Below are 22,122 nucleotides of genomic sequence, written 5' to 3' on the forward strand. Positions count from 1 at the left end.
GTACAAACGGAGATAGGTCGTTAATAAGCATATCATTTCTAGGAAATAATGTATGTTAATTTATAAACGGGTATGTGAGAAAGCAAATAAAATCGCAAAGGGACATTCCCATTCACCGGCACTGCTGTATAAAAACAATTATGTACTGATGTTAATTCGTTCTGTCCCTAGCTTATTTAGACATCTACATTTGGCTTTCATTAGCTAGTCATGTGCTACTGTGGCATGAGTATTAGTAGGTACCTATATATGTATATTAATACAAAATCTCATTACTTTCAGACACAGGAAAGCTCAACTTCTGCAAGGAGGCCGCAACTAATTTTCACAACACTAAAAACTAAACTCATTAAGCTGTCTGGGCCCGGGTTTCCTCACCGCTGCGCCACCATTTCGAAATCGCGTAATGAATCGTAATAAACATTCAGATGCACTGACGTGTGATGCAACCATCTTATCAACGGAGAAGACAGGAAGCGCGTGAGGTTAATTAAAACTTTGATCGTCGAAACTAATATTGTGTTAAGCGATAATGGCAAGTACTTAATGTAACTTTATATCGTGCGGCAGGAAATGCAAGTAAATACACAAAATAGAACTTACCAGAAGGACAATCGCACTCATAGCGCAGCTGGTCGAGCGGGGTGCAGCGGCCGCCGTGGAGGCACGGGCTGGGCTCACACGGCACGTACTCCGAGTCACAGTCCCGCCCCGTGTACCCAGGTTCACAGACACACGTGTAGGACCCGTGCGTGTTGAAGCAGCGGCCGTGGTGGCACGGGCCGGGCCCGCTGGAGCACTCGATGACGTCCTCCGTGCACCGCGGGCCCGTGAACCCGGGGGGGCAGGCGCAGGAGTAGCCCGCCTCCGTGCTGTTGTCGGCCACGCAGCGGCCCCCGTTGCGGCAGGGTTGGGAAGCGCAGTGGTCCTCGTGAGAACATTCCGCACCTATGGGAAAAGAGGGATATTTTTAATGTTTTTATACGACTGTTTTATTTGTTTAATATTAAGGATAGCTAGTAATTATTATAAATAATGAAGGTGAATTATCATAATTGCGAACGAAATCCACTTTCAAGTGGTTTTTAATGTATTCCGGATGAGGATTTCTCCAGCCAAATCTCAAGTTCGCACATAAAGTATGAGGAAGACTTGTACCATAAATGTCAGTATTGTTCACTTAATTGCAGACAAATTTATAAAGCTAATTAGAAAAGGCAACGATGTATATATTATTAGTTCGGGACTATGTGTTGCGTAAGATGTCGCAAATTCGACATAGATCCAGTATCAATCCGACATTTATTGCTCTCAATAAAATCGAAGACTGTCGTAAAAGTTTAATTGGTTTTTAATCTTGATAACTGAGTTTAATTAACTCCGTACAAAGTTGATTTCGGCTCTGTTTCAGCTAGTTAATCGTAAATTAAATTAAATTAACTTCTTGGATTTCTGCAAAATCAAGAAAATTTTCTGGTATTTGCTGAGGAAATATTTACATTACGTCACGTTGGTAATTTCTTAGCTATGGTCGGTTAATGTAATCGGTTAGCGGTTAACTGGTAAATGTGAATATTAGAGGTGATTTGTTGAAATTACCCCAATTAGAGTTTAGTACCAATATTCCCCTTTTAATTTCAGGCAATTATTTGATTAAATATACGCATAGGTGCCCCTACATGTAATCAAATTTTTGCCGACAGAAATCGAGACATTATGTCAATGATGCATTTCCTACTAATCACTTCATAGCTTATTTCATATTTTCAAACAGACGACGGCCTCAGTAGTATCTTTACGTTTTTTGTCAATTAAAAAGAAAAGCTCAGTGTGAAATACAGTAAGTACCCGTGGTGGTTTAAAATTATCTTCTGCCATCTATTTGCCGTGGGGGTAATTGGCTGTCCATATAAAGATGGTAAGAAGTGGAGACGCGAGGCAGGTTGCGACGACTTTTTCAGTAAAATCTCTCGGTATGGAGTTATGGAGTGAGAGATGTGAAATAAGGGGGACATCTTTCCTGTTCTACAGTTATCGTAATTGAACATAAACATTCTAAGAATCAGGACATTATATTATATTAATCCATAGTGTGTACTGAGGAAGCGGTCGGTGGACTACTTTAAATGCTTCTGATATCCTAACTAATATTATAAATGCGAAAGTAACTGTGTCTGTCTGTCTGTCTGTCTGTCTGTTACTCTTTCACGCCAAAACTACTGAACGGATTTGAATGAAATTTGGTATACATACGGTCTAGACCCTGGGAAAGAACATAGGCTACTTTTTATCCCGGAATTCCCACGGGAAAACTTTTTAAGGCGAAGCGAAGCGCGCGGGAACAGCTAGTTACTTATAAATGCGATAGTATGATGATGGATGGTTGGTTATTCTTTGACACCCTTGATTAACATTATTAGGCAACTTTTTACCCTGGTCTGGATCCTGGAAAGTCGGCCAAGAGCTAGTGTAGGAAATATCTGAACTATCCAATAAAAAGATTTGTGTTTTCGAGGTTAGCTCTTTTGGTTTTAACAGCGAAAACAGAGGGCAAGTATTTGTTTAATATTCTAGTAAAACAGAAATCCTATGGTAATAACTGCAATATATCGTCAATTTTATCGTCCAATTAAACAGCTAGTTGGATTAGAATTCTGGTTAAAACATTATTATTCGAAGATGGAGTGAAAATTACTATAATAACAATTAAGTACAGCAAGTACTTGAGATAAGCACTGAATTCCTACATCTAGACTTAGCTCTCAACACCTGCCCTTGATGTAAGCCAATTACCAGGGTGATGTGGAGATTTATAGGGAGCCTAGCATTTCCGCTTAGCACTCTAATGATATGTAAGTTGTTAGACTGATGCTTTTTTATTTGCTGGTGATGACTGTGTCATTGTATTTCAATTATTATCTTTGAATTTTAGCACGTTTGGCAGTAATTTGTAGTCTAAGTAGCATCGCCACAAGCATCAAGTGCCTATGTAATATTTATTCATCATCAGCCAATAATCATCCACTGCTGGACATAGGCCTCTCCCAAGGAGCGCCACAAGACTCGGTCCTCGGCCTTCCTCATCCAACCACTACCCGTCACCCGCCTAAGGTCGTCAGTCCAGCGGGTCCAATATTTATTATTTGAACTAATTTTACATACAATGTTTAATGTTACAACGGCATAAGTACATACAAAAAGTATGAAGAGACCCTAGTTTTTTGCAATTTCATACCTTTAGCCAGAATTTAAATCATCTAATACTTAGTTATAGTACCCAAATAAACACTCAACGTATTATTTTTACGCAGAAATGGAAAGTGGGCAATATAACTTGATTGGTTGGTACTCGTACATTCAAAAATACTTGTTTCTTTAATTGCACTTGCATTTGAAAGGTAACCTCGGACATGTGGACAACTTTCCAAATATTTTGCCAATAAAAATGAAATTATTCGTACTCCTGCCATTTAAATTAATGCTGTAAACTTGAAAGTGTTAGGTTACTAGCTAGGTAGCTTAAGTAGCTGGCCAAGAGATTTTTTTTTTCATTTCAGTAGTCGTAATGTTATAAGTAAGTATACAAGTATTGTTACGTAAGAAGTAACAGTTAATCCGGATCCCTACCTGGTCATTTACTTAAAGATAAAGCCACCAACTAAGTATACCTACAACTGCCCTCCCACAATTGCGTGAGAACTATTTATTAGGGCGTAAACACAAAATGTTAGCAACTAAAGCTTTGCAAACAGACTAACTTTATATCAAATCAAGTTAGTTCATAAATAACAATTTACTTGTCTTCCACTTGTACCTAACTGTATAAATTACATGCGTTGCCTCATACCACCTGTTGGTTAGTCATCTGATTGTCTGCCTAGCTCTAGCGGCTAGACTTATGGTCTGAGCTGGACGCCATAATGCCTTTATTTATAATAGTACTTATTTCCGGCTTGTCATTCCGATCTCAAAGCAATGTAGTATAGTGGTATTTGAATGAGAACTTGTCTTTAACATGAATGGAGTAATTTATGCCCATTCCTTAGCCACGTAATACGAGTAGTCCTAGTATCAATTCAATAAAATGACGTTGCCACCACAGCTATGCTATGTCATGAAAAGATGACTAAGTAAAACTCTAGAATTTTCAATAAGTATGTATAAGTATGGGAACGGTGTGCTTATCTAATGTTTGATAATCTGAAGACATTATGAATAATACATCCAATAATACAATATAATAATCCTCATATAAAATAATCCTCACAACAAAACCAATATACTGAAAAAGCAACTCACCAGTATACCCAGGCGGGCAGTCGCACTCAAACGTATCCAGCGACGTCAGCCGACAAGTCGCGCCGTTCAAACATGGCGCCGAGTCGCACGCAGCCGGCACCCTGATCTCACAGAGCGAGGCGCTGAAGCCCAGGGGACAGTCGCAGGCGAAGGACGGGGGCCCGCCGCCCGCGCCCGAGCGCACCCGGCAGCTGCCCCCGTTCTGGCAGCGCGGGCTCGACTCGCTGTGGCAAGGGTTCAGGTGTTGGCAGAACTCGCCCGCGAAACGGGATGTGCAGCTGGAAAGAGAGAGGTTAGGTTAGTTGAGGGTAAAAGGGCGGGAAAAATAAGGGGTAGAAATTGAGGTTATTTTATCTAGGCTTATTGTATAAAGTCGCAGTAACAAACTAAAGTGTAATTGATAAAGTTATAAAACATATTATGTCTGTAGTATAATCAAAATTTTGCATATTTTTATGAAAATATTGAAAATGACTATTTTTATCATCCCGCCAAAACAAAAAAAAAACTAACGCAAGGGCTAGGCAAAGGTTGCAAACGTATACAGCCAACGTTCTGAATATCAATCGCAACCAGCCAGTACCTTTTCGGTAAGGAGTTTGGATTAAAAATTGAAATTAGAACTCCTTGTTAATAAATAGCTGCCATTAGAGCATGTGATGTAGCGGCTCACGCGTGGCAGCAAATTGGACAAAGCGGCGGTAACGAGCGCTCGTGATGCGCCGTGCATCTGATGCGCTACCTTCCGACGGCTTTATTCAGCCACATCTTCAATTAGCCCCAGTTGAGGTTTTACTGTAACGCTCAACCTCCCTGCAAATGCTGCTGCATCTGTTACCTTATAAATTATTTTTAGTTTTTTTGTTTAGCAAAAGCTACCATCATTTTATCATTCTGTGAAGAAATAAATAACACTATTTTTGTTTTCCTTATTGCAGCACGGGTATCATGCGAACAATGGCCCGTGTTGGCTCCACAAGACGAAAGGCGTCACAATGGCCCGAGCTTTGGGCCAGCAACACGAATGTTATTTAAATAACGCATTAACATAAACTTGCTTATTCATACACTTCGAATAACAACAAGTTGGTTTACTATGTTAATATCTCGATGCACATTTATAAACGCTCCGATAGATATACTTAATGAACGATTACTAAAATCGTCCCTACACTAACCGACTGCTTCCTAGTATATTCCTTTACAACGACCTTTCAATAATTATGCAAATATTAATAAGCCTATTTGTCACCCTCAGGCCTGAGCGCACTTCATAACCCTGATACCACTTGCACTCTATCACCCTGGAGCGGCATCATGGCATCATGAGCCCGAGCACCGGACGACGTCGTAAATAACTGCGATAGCTCCACGTGAGGCCAGAGCGAACCAGACTAGCCAAACGCATTCATATTGTATATTTTTCACTAGGAAGGAAAGTCTGACTTCTGACCGAAATAATAAATGGTGAAATTACCGTGTAAGAATATGAGATAAATATGCTTTTTAGTCGACGCCAAAACACGAAGTCTTCCAAACAAAAACATGTAAGAAGCCTGTACAAATCGTTATCACTTATTCTCCTCCGTCGCCGCATCGAAGCTTCGAGCATCTCGGCAAATTCCATCACCAAAGCGGGCTCACACAATGCAACCTTTTTGCTCAAAACCTCAAACAAAATCCTTTCGAATAAAGAATTCCTCGATTGAAATTCACGAACGTAGCATTTCTAGACGTGGGCAGTTGGAGCCTGTCTCCACCCACGCAGTGACCCCCGGGCCCGGCCTGGTGTTGCACCTTATCACAGAACCGGTACATGCAAAGGGTACACGTACTCTTAATACTCATGACGTCTGTGAGAAATTTCTCCCAGTTCATAAGGACCGCTTAAAACTAAACTAATAAAGCACGACCTTTAGGCTGAGATATCATGCTGAAATGAGGCATGACAAAGCACTAACAAAGCTTAACGAGAAATCTGATCGGGAGACCTCTTCAGATAAAGCAGGGTCTTATGAAAAGATGGCCGATAGATAAAATAAAAATAAAGCAAGAGCTACCGAAGACACGGCAGCCTTATCTCCATGGGCTGAAGATCGCAAACCGTGATACGTTATAAGAAGAATCTTCGCTCCGGTCCTCTAAGCTGGGCCTTTGTTCGCGGCAGAAATTTACAGCCCCCTATTATCGACTTTTCAAACTAAATCTTCATTACAGGGCTACTATACATCATTACTGACAATATCGACGATCTAATTATGGCGCTGGAGAAAAAGCTTTGTAAACAAGGTAGGTAATATTTTAGTTTTTAACGATATCAGAGATGGGCCAGTGTTTACAGCCACCCTACAAAAACTATGAGTGAGTAACATGTTTTAGTGTCTGAAAATTCTGTGCCTTGTTGTGTGTTAGAAAATTATTACGGGTTAGGATTTCAGAAATTGGAAAACAATTTCCAGTAATTAAAGCTCTTTTATTTGCTGAAGTAACTGCTTTAAAAAGGATTTATAGAGTCCATTTAAGCGCTCGTTATGACTTCCTCTCTTTGATCTCCCATCCACGTAACTGACTGTTGAATCAACACATCGAATAATGAAGCACTTAATTTAATTGAACTATTTTCTGGGTTGGGCTGGCTGGTCGTCCGTATTTTATAAGAGATCAGCTGAGATCCCATGTCGCCCTCAAGGCTCCGGCCATAAATATTGTAATGTTGGGTGTAGAAACTGTACCGCGCCTCGGGCTTGTTAGTTATTAGATACTGCTATAAAGTTACAATTTAAAGGTTAACTGACTTTTGGAGTTACAATACACGTTAGTAATGCAAGTGTGAACTACAATATCTGGTTCGCCATCTCTCTAAATAGTGTTGAAATTAAAAACATTTTCAGAAATCTTGTTTAGTTAGGGAAATTTGATAAATGGAAACCATTTTCTGATGTGATGTCTCATCTCTTTCTCATTTCTATTTTGCATTTTAAGAAACTCAAAGTAATGGAAATAAGTGCGCCGTCTGCTGCAGTGAAAATCCGTCACTTCACAATCCCAGTCAGGTTGAATCAATCAGAATGAAGCCGTCAGCCGATTCGCGGGACGATCACGACGCGTCAAGTGACATCAATACACTTTACATCGGCACGTTTCTGCGAAGCTCGGGCGGCCATGTTGCGCGTATCAGATGCGCATGCGCATGCGGCGGCTTGCGTGCCGACTCCTGTGTAAATTGGAAGTTCCAACTTTGAATTGTTAAGTTTGGAGCAGATTTATTGCTTTGGCTTGCAACTCGAACATGGAAGGGCGTGGGTAGGCGTAAAAGTTTCTCGCGACTCGTATGAGGGAGTAGGTACCAAGCAATAGGCGTTATTTTCTATATATAATATTAAGATTGCACGTAATTTATTATTTTTGAGATATCAATATTAGAAAATCTCAGGCATTAAATAATGGCACCGGTATCCAATTACGTTCATTTCTCAGAACGTGTCAGTGTCACCCGATCGGACGGACTTGTTCCTACAATCATTAGATGCTCCTCACTTATATACATGGACACTGGACAGTTACACCGTACTGGAATCTAATACAGCATCCCTCATTAGTGCCGTAAAAGCAGCATAAAAGTCGCAAGACCTTCTAGGAAACTGTGTAGAAAAACATTTACAATGTAGTTGGTTGTGTCTAGTGTTTACAAATTTGCACATAAAGCGGGTGGGATGGTAAAAAGACATAAAGCGAGGCTGCGCGGGGCATAACTCGCAATGACCGGTAGCGCGGGGCAGGCCATCGCTCATCGGCTGTCGGCCCGGCCACAGACGACGCTCTTCATTCGTGCTCGATGCTTTCCCTTCGTGCTACTTTGCAAATCGACTCGTATTGACAAACATTCAACAAAATATATAGCATTCAAAATATATAGACACATACAAGTGTGATTATTTTAGTTTTCTTCAGCAAAAGCTATAAATAAATATGACTGGCAAATTATCATATCACTTTATAGCATACGTGTAAGAAGTAAACCCTACAGAAGCGAAGTCTAGCTAGTAATAATAAAAGCGGATGGTCCTCCCAGAAGCCCTCCAGTAAATCTTGGAGATAACTGCAGCTCTGCAGACGTATCTCCGATAAGGGGGAGGCTGGCCAAGTAATTGACATTATGAGAAAACTCAAGGATAAAGGCCTTTTGCACACAGGAGAAAAGGAAGATACCATGCTGAATAAATAGATAGGAGTAAACTTAGCAACGATGCAAAGCAGGCAGCAATTAAAAGAGTTGCAAGTACCATCAAAGCCCAATGAACTTGCAAATTAACTGTTCTAAACCCTTACGTATAATAATCTATGCGAACTAGACACTTGAAGGGGGTTCAGGCAGATCAACAGAAGCTACAAACACTAACCCAGATCGCCTAGATCGGCAACGGATAACTGCGATTGGTCGAGCGGGCGCCCGCACGGACGCAATTTGCGAGGGGCGTGGCTTCTACTGGCGGGAGGCTTACACCTAAAGTTAGTCAGTACCGTTTGATACATTGATGACCTACTTATTTCTGTATCACAATAAAACATGTGTACAGTTTTATACCAGACTATACAGATGCCTTTATGCCAAAACATATACAATAACAACGCTGAACTGTAACACGACTTCTTTATTCATCCAACAAAGCTTATGTGCATATATCTTTGTAGCTCAAGCGGCTTTGGTTCAACAAAGATCATGTCGAGCACTAGATAAAATAAAAAAAGATACAATGTTTTGCAAATCTAGAGGTATAAGGCTGTGAGCATTGGTGGGGCGCGGTGCGACGCTGCACAAAAGGCAATTAGCAATAAATAACATAATCAAGTAACAAATAAAGCGTGTGTTCTGCTAGCAGAGAGTGCGCACGAGTCGCCCGGGGACGTATGAGCGGAGAGCACACGCAAACCCAGTGAGGGCTGTTTATACGCCGCGTCCAACACCGGCATTCCAAGCGATAGCCTACCTGGACCATTGTCAGGTTTCGGTTTTCATGGTATCGTCTCCAAGGTTAGAAGATTGCGTTAAAATGCAGTTAATGCGTATCGATGACAGTCTTGTAATGAATTAACCATAAGCGATACAGATGAATCTAAAGATTGATTTATGTATCATCAACTTATCTAAATCTCTTACTTTCATTTAGTCACTCAACACATCACTAATAAAATAACAATAACCTTTCCATATCAAAGATTCTCTTAGAATCTATTACTAATCTTGACCCATCATCGGCATACGCAAGCTATCGCCGCCACCGCCTAAATTAGACATCAAACAAAAAGCAATTATCAAATCGGCGATCGTGCAAGTCACGCTTTATCTCAGGACCCATCGCGAGGTAATGCTCAATAAAATGTGAAGTGGAGAGGAAAAAGTAAAAAGCGTCGATTTGTTAAATAATGCACAAGACGCGTTCATGTCACAGGCGCGGGCGGCGCGGGCGGCGGGGGTGGAGGGGGGGCACGCGTCTGCGCTCGCCCGTTCCCACGCACACGCACACAGGCGCGTGCCGCCGCCGCCGCTGTGTGCGTGAGCGCACGCGCACAATGCCCATAGAGTTGCGATACTTCGGCGAAATGCGAGGCTCTATATTCACTGACATGCGGAATTCATGACCTATAAACTGGGTCATGCCCGACAACAAACAGTTTATTGGAGATTTTGATTTGAGGTTTTATGTTCAAATTTAAAACATAATCAAATCTGCATTGAAAGTACAATCAAAAGCCACATCAATAAACATTTGGAATGATTTTGTATAAGATAGATTCAAAATGAATCCACTGATGGGTGTGATTCTGCTCGCACCTGGCGCGGGTCTATGGGCCCGCACGTCCACATCCGCCGCCGAGCTCCACATTGAACAGCATCTGTCGACGAGCCCGCGCAGGGCTGCCACGTGGTGGAGCCACTGGGGCATGCTACTGGAGCCTTTACAGAATAACAATGTTTGGAAAATAACGTGAAGAAACATTCTAAGACAGCGTTCTTTAAAGTAAAATAGAAGAATTTGCTATTAAATTATGGAATTTATTTATCAATATAACATAACACGTTTACACTGTACTTACATTATACACCGCTAGAAGTAATGAGACAGTAATTGATAATACATGATGAAGCACCAACCCATTTCAAAGACACGACCAAACCGGAATGGTTGACAGCTTACAGCAAAATTATGGCTCTGATAGCCCTAATATGACAGCGAAGGTGAACGATGATATGGCAGCAGTGACATTGTGTGTCCGTACAGCAACTGGGGAACTAGCACGGACTACTTATGTAATCAATGTTGATGCCAATCTCAATTTAGAGGTACCAACACTGCCAGCCAATCGTCTAATAGACGATGGATGAATCAGCCGTGATATGGCACGTCGAAATACACGCAGTATTATACAAGAGTTGAAGGGATTATTTTCTTCAAAGATTGACGGAGAACAAGAAAAAAAAACAGAGTAATGTGACATGAAATTGGTACTTGCCGGTTCCACATGTAATAAAAGCAAAAAGCAACCTGCGTCGTTGATCATGAACTTGTAATATAGTGTCACGTATTTTCACGTACCGTTTACGACGTACCAAGGGACGTTCTTCGTGAGATGGGAACTGATAAAAAGCGGATAACCATGAAGCATGTTACATTATTTCGGCCATTTCTCATAGTTGAAGTTCATTGTTCGGACTATAGCACTTCTTGTGGTTGCTGTGACATTAAACGGAGTGTTAAGTGTGGGATTATTGCGCATTGTTAGTGAAACCCTTAAACCGTCATGATCTTGACGATAAAATAAAACTGACGTGGTTGTGTTTATTTTATTTACAACCCGGCAATTATGCTGCGTCAGGCTTGCGTCAATGATCGAGTATTTCTCATGCCTGAATAACCTAAAGTCTGTTTTGTAGAAACATGAATGATGAGATAAAAAGCTTTTACTATTACAAAAGCACGTATTCGCTGTGAGTAAGGTTTGTTTTCTGTTATTTGGGAAGAGGAGCTTGCATCTCCGTCGTGTCGGGTTACAGAACACACGTGCACATGCATGCCCCCCCCCCTCCCTTCCCTGCCCCTCTCCACCGCATGCTCTGCCTCAATCCCCAATAACATCTGAATGAAGGAGATGTTTTTACCTGACGACTTGCAAAGTTTCATTTATTCAACTGTATTTTTACTGTCTCCAGTGCTCCCCACATCACTAGTGTAAGCTGTGTAAGTTGTGTTTTAATAGAAGACTTTTCATTTACTGTACTACATTCTCCTTCGTAAGCATATCCGTAATGAATGAAGTCATGTAGTAGTGAAACCCTAACAAGTGACTCATGGACATGAAGTGGTTAGGCATCCCAAGAAGTGTAATATTAAATTTAATGCGCAGACGCAATCGAGGCGTCACTGATTTTATCTCGAAGATCGAGTGTGTCGATCTTGAGTAGCACTTTGAACACCAACTCTTGTTCAACATTAAACGACCGTTAAATTCAGTTACAGCTCACAATCGGCCGATGTTTATGTGAATATAATCGCGTAGTTAGCGTGTGATGAGCGCGAGTAATACGATCGCACTTGTACGTTGAAAATTATGCGCTTCCGAGAAATGTTTAAGCAGGAGCTAAACTGATAGCGCGGCGGGTCGCTGCATTCCTGCTTAATAATAATGTTGCCGTGCTGACATCTGCCACAACTTTACTGTTAAATGTTATAATATCTGCTATATTAAACTCAGCTATAGAAAGACTGTAAAGGTGAAAAACTAATACAGGAAGTAAAGTCATCAGTTTTAGGTATAAAATTCGAAATAACCTCAAAATGACCTTGCTAGTTTGACCATTCGTTGACCCCAGAGCAAGATAACCCTCAAAAGGAGCAAAAAATCTTTCGAAAGTAAAGTCGCGGGGATGCGTCTTGTTGCTGGTTCGTTTTGTGCGCCCGGGGCCAATCATGTCTCGGGCTAATAAAGGGTTGCAGCGATTCGGCCTCCACACCGATTTATGGTTGTGTCTTCTCCGCCGACACTGAGCCGGCCGACGCTTAAACCCCTTTTGTATTCCTCCCTGAACCCATTTCAAACTTTATAATGCCCCCAACAAGGATGACATTGGCAAAGCAGTCTGGATCTCCTTTGAGAATGCGCTCGTCGCCAGTTTGACACACTATTATCAGTCTGCCTGGCTAATTATTATTCTGGCGCTTTGAGCAGACCTTCTATTTGAAAATGCTGCGTACCTGTATTAAGTCAGACCCTAGTACATGCCTTCCTCTGACTTTAAATAAACCCAAAGCAGTCGCAGATTATTTCCTTACCCAAATGTGGATAAGTGTCCATTCATGTCATTAAAGAAGGTAAAAAGTGAAAAACAATGGCGGTCGTTGAATGTGCAACATGACAGGTTAACACCCAGCTCAATATTTATGCTGATCGAAGGTCCGATATCATCGGGCGGTGGATGATATACAAGGTTATTTAGTCTGGCCTTTTATCTTGAGACTAGTCTTTTATATTCAAACTTGTTTTGCCATTCAATCACAATACTATATACCAACAAAGTATGTTTCTGTAACGAATTATGGTACAATAAGCTTGGCTTTCAGAGCACTTCTGCAAATTCTTGGTTGATTATGCGTAAAGGAAAAGTTATGTACCTATATATATTTTTATTTGTACTATTGATTTGATTTGATTGTACTATTTATTTTCTTTTCTATGTTTGTGAAACTGTTTCTGTTTGTGTGCAATAAAGAGTATTTTATCTTTTTATCTTTATCTTTATATTTTTCGCAGTAAGGTGAAAATAGCGATATGTTAAATATATATTTTTTAAAAGTACCTAATAACAATGTTTCTTGAAATACTTTTATAATAGAAACATTTTCACTTGTACATTATAAACAAACCACGCGCACGCGCACAGAATGCTAAGGCGCGGGAAAATACGCCACCATTCCAAACTTCACTAGACATTTTTAAGAGACTATAATGAGTCCGTTGATGCAATCTGAATGAATAAGTACAACCGTTTAGTATTCTTGAGATTGCTAGATATTAAACGATCTATTGTTGTAATATAAGCATTACGCATTATAGTGGTGGTTATGGCATGAGAATCTGTTCAAGGAAGTAGCAAATCAGTACCTAAATGATGATCTAATATAAGGAATTCCGATCACACAATAATCCGACATGCACCTACAAATCATTCGGCCGCCAGCCGGTTGACAAAGCACACGCCACGGCTAATAACGTCCATGTAAACACGAGCCATATTCGAAATTAAGTAGCCTCGCCGCCGATTATACGTGGAACAGCAACATGGACAGATACACCGAGGCACGACCTCTATTCAATGCGGCAACAATAGCAAACACAACGCTGAACGAACATGACATCCGGGAGCGAGTTCAAACCGCGACCAACCCGAATGGAAACATTCACCGCTTAATCTCGAGCATAATCAATGAGATTGTTGCAGACTTAAGCAGAGCACGGCCCCGGGTCACTGCTAAATGGCGAAACATCTTGTGATCCTCACTCCGAGACATCATACACTGAGTCATGTCCCGAGAGGGTTACTCTACTGACGAAAAACGAACGGACAAGAGCTGTCGTGGAATCGGTGCGTTGAACACAACGAGATGGAAACGTGGCTCGCGTAGCACCGCTCCGAGACTTGGTTTTTCGTCGTATAGAGTGACCCCCTCTGGTTCTACTAGTCTAATGATAGCTTCTGTACATATTCGTTGGTATCCGAACTTTCCATCACCAATTTCACGGGCTCGCCGTTGTCTGATTGATGTTAACTTCACACATCATTTGTCTCGACTCTCGACAGGTGCCACGTTCATTTCCTAACGCCGCGCCGACTGCAGCAGAGGTTATCTACAAATACGCTTTATTTATTTGACTCTTCATTGTACAGATATAATGAAAATGTATCCAAAGTTCGTTTGTATTTTAAAAATTCTCTTAATACCTCGCAGCCATTGTGAGTAAAGAGAAGATTGTTCTTCAATGCAATCGGCTTATGCCTCGGCTGCGAGGCGAACACAAAATACATTCAAATTCCCAATTGAAACGTCCAAGAAAGGAGTATGATCCATGGAGTTCGGCAACACGACGGCGGAATCTCTGCTCCAGATCTCGCTTCGTGGCTGTAAGTCTGCGCATTATATGCAAATACTTGATGCCGTTCTCCGAATGCACCCTTCAAGTCATGCGAGTACGCGGAATCAAACGTTAACTGTCATGGTCGCAGGTGATGCAACCACCATTGTCTCTGTAGAATCTAAACCAACTGGAGATTAGAAACCAGAAGTACGCGCCTACATCCAAACTTGGATTGTTTGTAAAGAATCGACGACAAAAGGCAATCAAGAGCGCGAACATAATCCGCCGCTTCTGAATTACGCCAACAAGTACACACAAGCAGCTCGTGTAAATAAATAAGTCGGTATTGGGCAACACGTGTCACCCATTGTGTCGCGGTGGCGTGCTTGAGACGTTAAACTGGTGAAATTAGATGACACGAGAATTTGTACTGATTACCATCGCCTCATATTGGGCAACACTAGTTTGTATGTGGGAACGCTGCGGGGAAATGAGAGCTGCGTCGCGAAAGTTTGTCCATTGCAAAATCAGACTAAGCTATTTTTCAAAGGCAAATTATTTCTGAAGTAGGTAACAGTTGAGCCTATTGGAATATCCCGTAAGCATTTCAGTTAGTAAAGGGTGTAGTTACATAAAGGCTTTGTGGGAACGGTGCGTTGCCTGGGAACCCCCGCGGCAGCGGCGGCACTCTTACCGATTGGTCTGTTGGCGCGGCCGCCGCGGGCTACCATTCCTACTTGAACGTTGAACTCCGATCCACGCCGCGCCGCCGCCGCCCGCCGGCCGAGCCTCGACCACCGTCACGCTCACAAACCCCACGAATGAAAAGGACAGCAATCCTTCAACTGGGAGCTTTCCATCGACGGCTCTTGATAAAGATAGACAATTGCCTAGGCGTGCTGCGCCACTTTTCACTTTGATTTGCGTAGACACTGAGGGAAACCAGCTATCATTAGGTCGGTGGAGCGAAGACCTTATATATATAAAATGGAGGACTAGAAATCCTCTTTAAAGGCAATCAAACGTTAACTGCTGATGGCCGTTGTGATGCTTTAATAAACTTCGAAGTTCATTCGTCATGGAGATTCGAAAAGTACCAACGGGTGCAATTAAGTTTAATTTAATTAGAGTAGGAAGGTACGAGTACATTGGAAAGCTGGAGCTAGTAGATGAAGTAGTTTATAATACGCACGGTGCAGGTCGTCGTGTCTTGCTAGATGCGCGGGCGCAGGTCGGCGCGTCACGTGCGCGAGATACGACCGAGATAATGGTTTGATATGACGCGGGATCAGGGCTTAGAGGATATGCTGATCGATTTTGGAAGCACGACTTAGGTCGCCGTAAATCCCCGGGGTCACATCCACATTAAGATTCTGATAGATTATTTGATAGTCCGATATGCAACAAGATTATGATCCAGCATTCTTGCTAAATCATCGTTTCCAGCAAGTTTTACCAAATAGTAGTGCAGTTATCGAAATAAACACTATGGCCAACCAAATAAGAAAGCAACCACACTATAACTTTTGACCGTCTATCAACGTTACGATGAATATTGATAGTCAGTAGGCGTTGACATTGACCTTCTCGGACAGATCGGTACCGTCACACACAAACGACGGGTCTCGACCAATAGCGTGTCGAGTTGACGGATGCTGCGCCGGCGCAGGACGATGACCCGCTCTTCGACGTGTCACATTTATTTGCATGGCGATAACCATTGCATACATTGCTTTTATGTTTTATACATAGATTTAATTTAGATTTGATGATGATGATGATGATGGTATAAAATACTGTTTAAAATTATTAAATGCACACCTGTAATTGGGGCTTAGATAGAATTAAGGACAAACCTTAAACAATGACTGCTGGTGTTTCTTTTGTAAAATAAAATAAAAAATCTGCCTACTTAGAAATTTGTAGATCAAAGTTGGCCGACTAATTGGAGGATTTCCAAACTACGATTTCGGAGACAACGAACTACTTAGTTTATGGCTCTGATGATGTCATTTTGCTTTTAATCATTTCATCTTTATTTATTAAAAAATATGGATATTTGAGAGATGATAATTATAAAGGTAACTTGAGCACCTTAATTATATCCCGTGATATGTTAAATCTAGTAACATTACTATACGATAAAATTAAGTAAGTAGCACTATTAAACTTATTTCCAATTTTAATGCCTTGTTCCATATCTTAATTAGAGAGAAATCTAATAAAGTCGCTACGCTGTAAAACGAGGCAGTTATTATTAATAACAAAACTCAGAAGTAGCCATGTGCAGCAGAAACGATACCGTTAATAACAAAACGAATCTCTAATAATTTCCGAGCATAAAGAATGGAGATGGCTACCATTTATATATTTTAAGAGGAGCAATTTGTGAGGACCGGACCTCAGCCGAGCGTCGGTCGGGCGTTGTAAAGTCTGTTAATGGATTAACATAGGTATACTCAAACTCTTTTACGGCACATTTTACGTCGGGATCTCTTTATTGCTGCACCGATAACGTTATTAATAATTTCAAATACTCCAATAACTATCTGAGAGATCTGAATGATTTTTGTACGGCTTAATTTCTCGAAGCTTGACTTACATTCAAATTCAGTTTAGAATAGCATTAGTCTTAGGTTGTTTACGAGATGCATTGAGTTGAGAATAATAATATGCACATACAAATCGTAACTAAATAAGGGCCTGATTAATATTGAGAAAGCCATTTATTCTAGTCATAGTCTTTATGCTAACAAAATTCTTTTCGACCCGTAAAATGAGTCTGTGTGATTGTTATCTTAAGATTTAGATGCGATAAAATCTATACCTATATACTTATAGAAAGAACATTCTCTTCTTTACAACCTGACTACAAAATGGTCAAGGGTTCTACCTTTTTTGACATAAGATTTTTTTGCCTAATCTCGTATCGCATAGTAACGTTTGGTCAAAGTCTCGTTACGCCGAAAATCGTATGGCATAAATCTCGTTTAGTAAAAAGTTATTTCGCATAACATTGTTTAGCCTAATAATGGTATGGCCAAATCTTGAATAGCCTAATAATGCTATGGCATAGGTTTATACAAAGTAATAATATTCGTTTGGCTTTAACTTTGACGGAGCGTCTCCCTACATAGCGCAAACTGGTGCCTTGTATTGTTTCCGCTGTTTGGAAAACGCTCCGCTCCGCTTCGCTGCGCTCCGCTTTGGTTTTGATGAACATGTGCACCTAACACGCTCCTCCTCGCTTTGCTCGTCGTCGCACCTATTTTTAGGTTTCGATCTCATGGGGTTTGTAATAATTATATTGGTCGTTAACTTTTGATTTTTTGATCATACAATATCGTGATTTTCGGGATGTAGGAGACAAATACCACAATTTGTACATTTACTACATACTTAATATATTATTTATTAAGATAACATTAGGAGAAACAAGATTATACATAGGTATAGACGAACATAAATTTGAGCAAACGAAACTTAGGTGTTTCAAGATTGTGCCTAAAGAGTTTTAGACGAAACGAGCCTTATGCCACATAAGTCTTGGCAAAGTGATGGTTCAGCCAAAAAAGTTTAGACCATACGAGTAATGCGAAATGAGTTTTGGTCAATAAAGATTATGCCAGATGAGCGGAACCCATGGTCAAGTTATGTGCAATAGTCACGTGAGCGGGCTAATTCGTAGCGGGTTTATAAGAAACAGATTCCCTAAATGAAGAAAAAGACCCATTTTGAAATACTCATGGCTTTAGCTGTTTCAATGACGATGACACTTTATTATAAATTAGAAAAATCAGAAGAATTATTTTAAATTAGCGGAAGAATTGATGACAAAAAATATGAACTCTTTTCAACACTTGTCTTAATCTACATAAAAATGTTAGTTCTCTAGATAATCTGCTTCTAAAGTGTTAGCTGATGTACATTCCGTACCGGAGAGCACCTGGGCCCGCAGCATTAATTAAAGATTATACTCAACAAACATTGGATAAGGTCAAAAACACCGCCTTATTAAATTGAAGCATCATTTCCATAATTATAGCTCATTACGTGCTTTAATTTCGTTTGTAAGTGACATACATAGTAACACTATAATATATAAGAATGACTTAAATATTATAGTCAGTGGCAAGATTACCGGGTAGATTGGATTTTCTATCGTAACTACTAATTTTCAATTTATAAATAAATTTTATGGATTCATACATCAAAACAATTACTCCTGAGCAGAATCGATAGGGTATAGGTAAATGCGATAGCTGAAGATTGTTCAAACTAAAGATCGTTAGTCAAGTGTCTACTTTAACCAATGATAAGTAGACCTATCACATTATCAATATTTAACTAAAGGCAGAGGCACACGGCGTACCAGACGGCGCTGAGTACTTCATGTCACTCAGACACCGAGAGATCAATGGCCACCAAGAACTTGACCAGAAAAAGCATGGAGAATATTTTAAAATAAACATTCATCGAAATCGATTCGAGACTTCATCTACAAGTGTTTACTTAGTAACAGTCCGTTTTGAATAAATCGATTTGACGAAACCCACTGTCCAGATCAACACAGTAAAATGATACGTACACTTAGGATTTAAAGTCTACAATCGTCTGTAGAAATGAATAATCCGGTTTTGATTTTGTACACGGATGAAAATTCAGTCTTATAGATGAAGATTTAAAGCGCATAGTGTCCTAAGGAGGCGACGGGCTTGGTGGAGCGAACAATGACATCCTCTGCGCAGTGTCAACATTCGAGGCAGATTTTGTGGAGCAACTTGTATGAAAACAAGCAACGGAGCTTTGACAGGAAATAAATATACTTAATTTGGCATTTAAATATTTATCCCTTTATAGCGCTGTGGCATTAAAGTCTGAGCTTTTTGAAAGTTTATTTATAAATCTTTTTAGCATGTTATATTCTTTCGTTTTTAACAATCAAATTTTACTGTTTAGTTTACACAACTTAATTTCCAACTCAAGTATATTCTCAAGTAGATGGAACATTTTCATTTAAAACATTTCAACTAGTGCCAGCATTCTAATTGGGCGTGTGTAAGAGGGACCCCGCGTTTAACTAAATGGGTCTATTTAACGGGCAGTTATGTTAAATATCACACCATGAAATCGTTAGACTATAGTCCACTCTATTAGTCACTTTCTCAGTTTCTTTATTTACCTACACTGTTTAATTTTCTTTTCGGGTATCCACTTTTGTTATCAATGTTCTCATTTGAGGCTGTAAGTACTTCCATGCTTATTTATTGAACAGATCATTATCGTTCCATCCAATCCTTCCATCACACATTTTCCGTGAAATTGCAACTTTTAACAGAAACAAGCAATCAATGTCACGAAAAAAAATACTCCGGCCATCAAGAGGAGCACTTTATGTTGGCAATGCAAATAACTTGAGCCAAGTATGCGCAGTCCTCCCACTCGCCTCGTAAACCGCTGCGCAGGCGCATGTTTTGACAACTATGTTGTTTATCACCCACTAAATATCGCTCTGGGCACTCCAGGCCAGGGGTTTCTTGTGTCCCGTAAGCCGCGGCTCTGCTGTCGCCGATCTAATTGAAAGTTATGTACCAGCTATTGTAAATTGTCGCTAGAACCATTAGGTAGTCTCGTCGACAGTGGGGAGTGATGGTGGAAAATAAATCGAAGGTTCGTTTGGATTTAATTGATACTTAGGTACATAGAATTGCTCACTCTGATTCATCGTGGATTGTAGAGCTTTTTGTCGTCTTTGCGATTTATTTTGTAAACAAGGTCCTGTTAGGACCATAAATTAGTTTTATACCATCCCCGTATATTTGTTAAGGAAATGTATACCTCCAATGTCTTTGTTACAGTTACAAAAGGTCAACGGATCGCCATTGCCGGAATCGATGGCACATTTGACTGCAAAGTCCGAGTATCATGTCTGATCGTTACGATGATAATCTCCAGAGTTTGGAGATCGTGCGTGAAGCCTGGCCGGCGCTGGGTAAACAAACCACGGTCACGCCTCGCCCGCCATAATCTTCAATCTAAATCTTAAAATCAGTTCGTTTTTTGTCGACCCGACATGGAGCATTCGGTGCAACGGACTTGGAACTCTAAGATCTCCGTCACAGCGACAGACCTGGACACTATTATGTATTTGTTTGTTTTTTTGTTGTGGATCAGTTGGATATATTTTCATGTACGGGGAGATACATTGACTGGGTGTTCCTTTAAAACACCGAGTTACTCAATAAATGTCGTAATATATTAACGAAAACCTCGAAATAATATTTCAATTCTCACGCTTAGATCCGAAGTCTTTACATTTTGACGTCTCAGTATAATAAAAGTGTCAATGAACCGGTTTTTCGTACTACTTATGCAGATCGTGTGTCCAAAATTAATATAACCAATGAAAAATATGGAGGATTATATGAGGTTAAAGATCAGGCTGTTGATACGTCAATAATTCTCTCCGCAACACGTTTTGGTTAATCTTCGTAATCCGTTTTGATGTCAGACCGTTCAATGATCGTTAGCAACGTAATCCGATTCCGTCATACAGCGGTCAGCATTGATGGATCAATCAGCTTAAGTTTACAATGGCCTATAAGTTCTCGGCGTGCAGTGTCAGTTCGTCTGTCTATTGCATGTGTTTCTGAGGCGTGCTATTGTATCTCCTAATGAGTGGTGCCTTGTTTGCGCACTTTCGCTGCACTTAGCGCGTACTGCGCCACGCAACACTCGATAATCGAGCACTTGTACCAACAATGAGACTATTTCCCCGACTCGCACAAGTCGCACATTCTGTGGGATCTCACGCATAATTTACCTTTCGCTTTCGTAGACTTTATTGATATTTATACCGTTATTTCATAGCTCTTCATATGAATCATAATGTTTCTTCTACAGTGTATGCTCATTATTTTCTCCAATCAAATGATCTGCGATCGTCTGGACTTTTTGATCTCGGATAAATCATTTCAATTAAATGTGCTCATTCTTCCCAGTCTAGTGCAATGTGATATACGACTGAATGGAAGGCACGAATCTTTGCAAATTCATCTTTGTACCAAGCAATTAAGGTTCTAAATCAAACCTAAAGGCTGGAGCTCCTTAAATGATGAGTCAATTGATCAAGTGACTGAATGGAGTCACTACGGGCATTTCGCTGTCGAAAAAATCTATTCATGAGTTAAATTAATGATGCAAGAAGACAATAAACGATACGCTGTAAGCCTTTTGCAACCATTGTGGAGGTTACTCAGAGTACAAACTTGCTCTAAGATGTGTGACAGCAAAGAGCACTTTTACTCATTTTCTAGGCCTTGCCTCAAAAAATATGTGTAAAGCTGTAAAATCAATGATGTTACAAGTTATAAAGATTTTTTTCATAGCATACGATGTATTATCTACCTGCTTAGCGATTTCCTTAGCTGTCATGGGGAATCATAATACAGCATTTCAGCATTCAATCATATCGAAGACAGGCACAATGAGGTCGTGATTACACGTACCCATTATTTCATTAGTGGAATAATTGATAGTTCACATTTTAGATCGCTTACGTTGAAAGGTGGGGTACTTATCGCTGGAAAGGTCATATCATTATGTATTCAACGGGATTTCATTTAAACAGAAGAGATTAATTATTTTAGACTTATGAAGTAGGTAGGTAAGTCAGGATATCAAGCTAAACTT

The 22,122-nt window shown here is 40.4% G+C and overlaps 1 protein-coding gene across 1 annotated transcript in view; it reads right to left on the reverse strand.

The window, feature by feature from the left end:
- The window catches only part of LOC105398651 (neurogenic locus Notch protein), a 100,866-nt gene that overhangs the window by 35,529 nt on the left and 43,215 nt on the right, over positions 1-22,122 (reverse strand). The window contains exons 3-4 of the mRNA XM_048626076.1: positions 4,300-4,577; positions 604-948 (exon numbers count right to left, since the gene is read on the reverse strand). Coding sequence (XP_048482033.1) covers positions 604-948; positions 4,300-4,577 — 623 coding nt within the window. The remainder of the gene's footprint in view (positions 1-603; positions 949-4,299; positions 4,578-22,122) is intronic.

The sequence above is a fragment of the Plutella xylostella genome, chromosome 15 (genome assembly GCF_932276165.1).
Source record: "Plutella xylostella chromosome 15, ilPluXylo3.1, whole genome shotgun sequence".
NCBI classification, from domain to species: domain Eukaryota; kingdom Metazoa; phylum Arthropoda; class Insecta; order Lepidoptera; family Plutellidae; genus Plutella; species Plutella xylostella.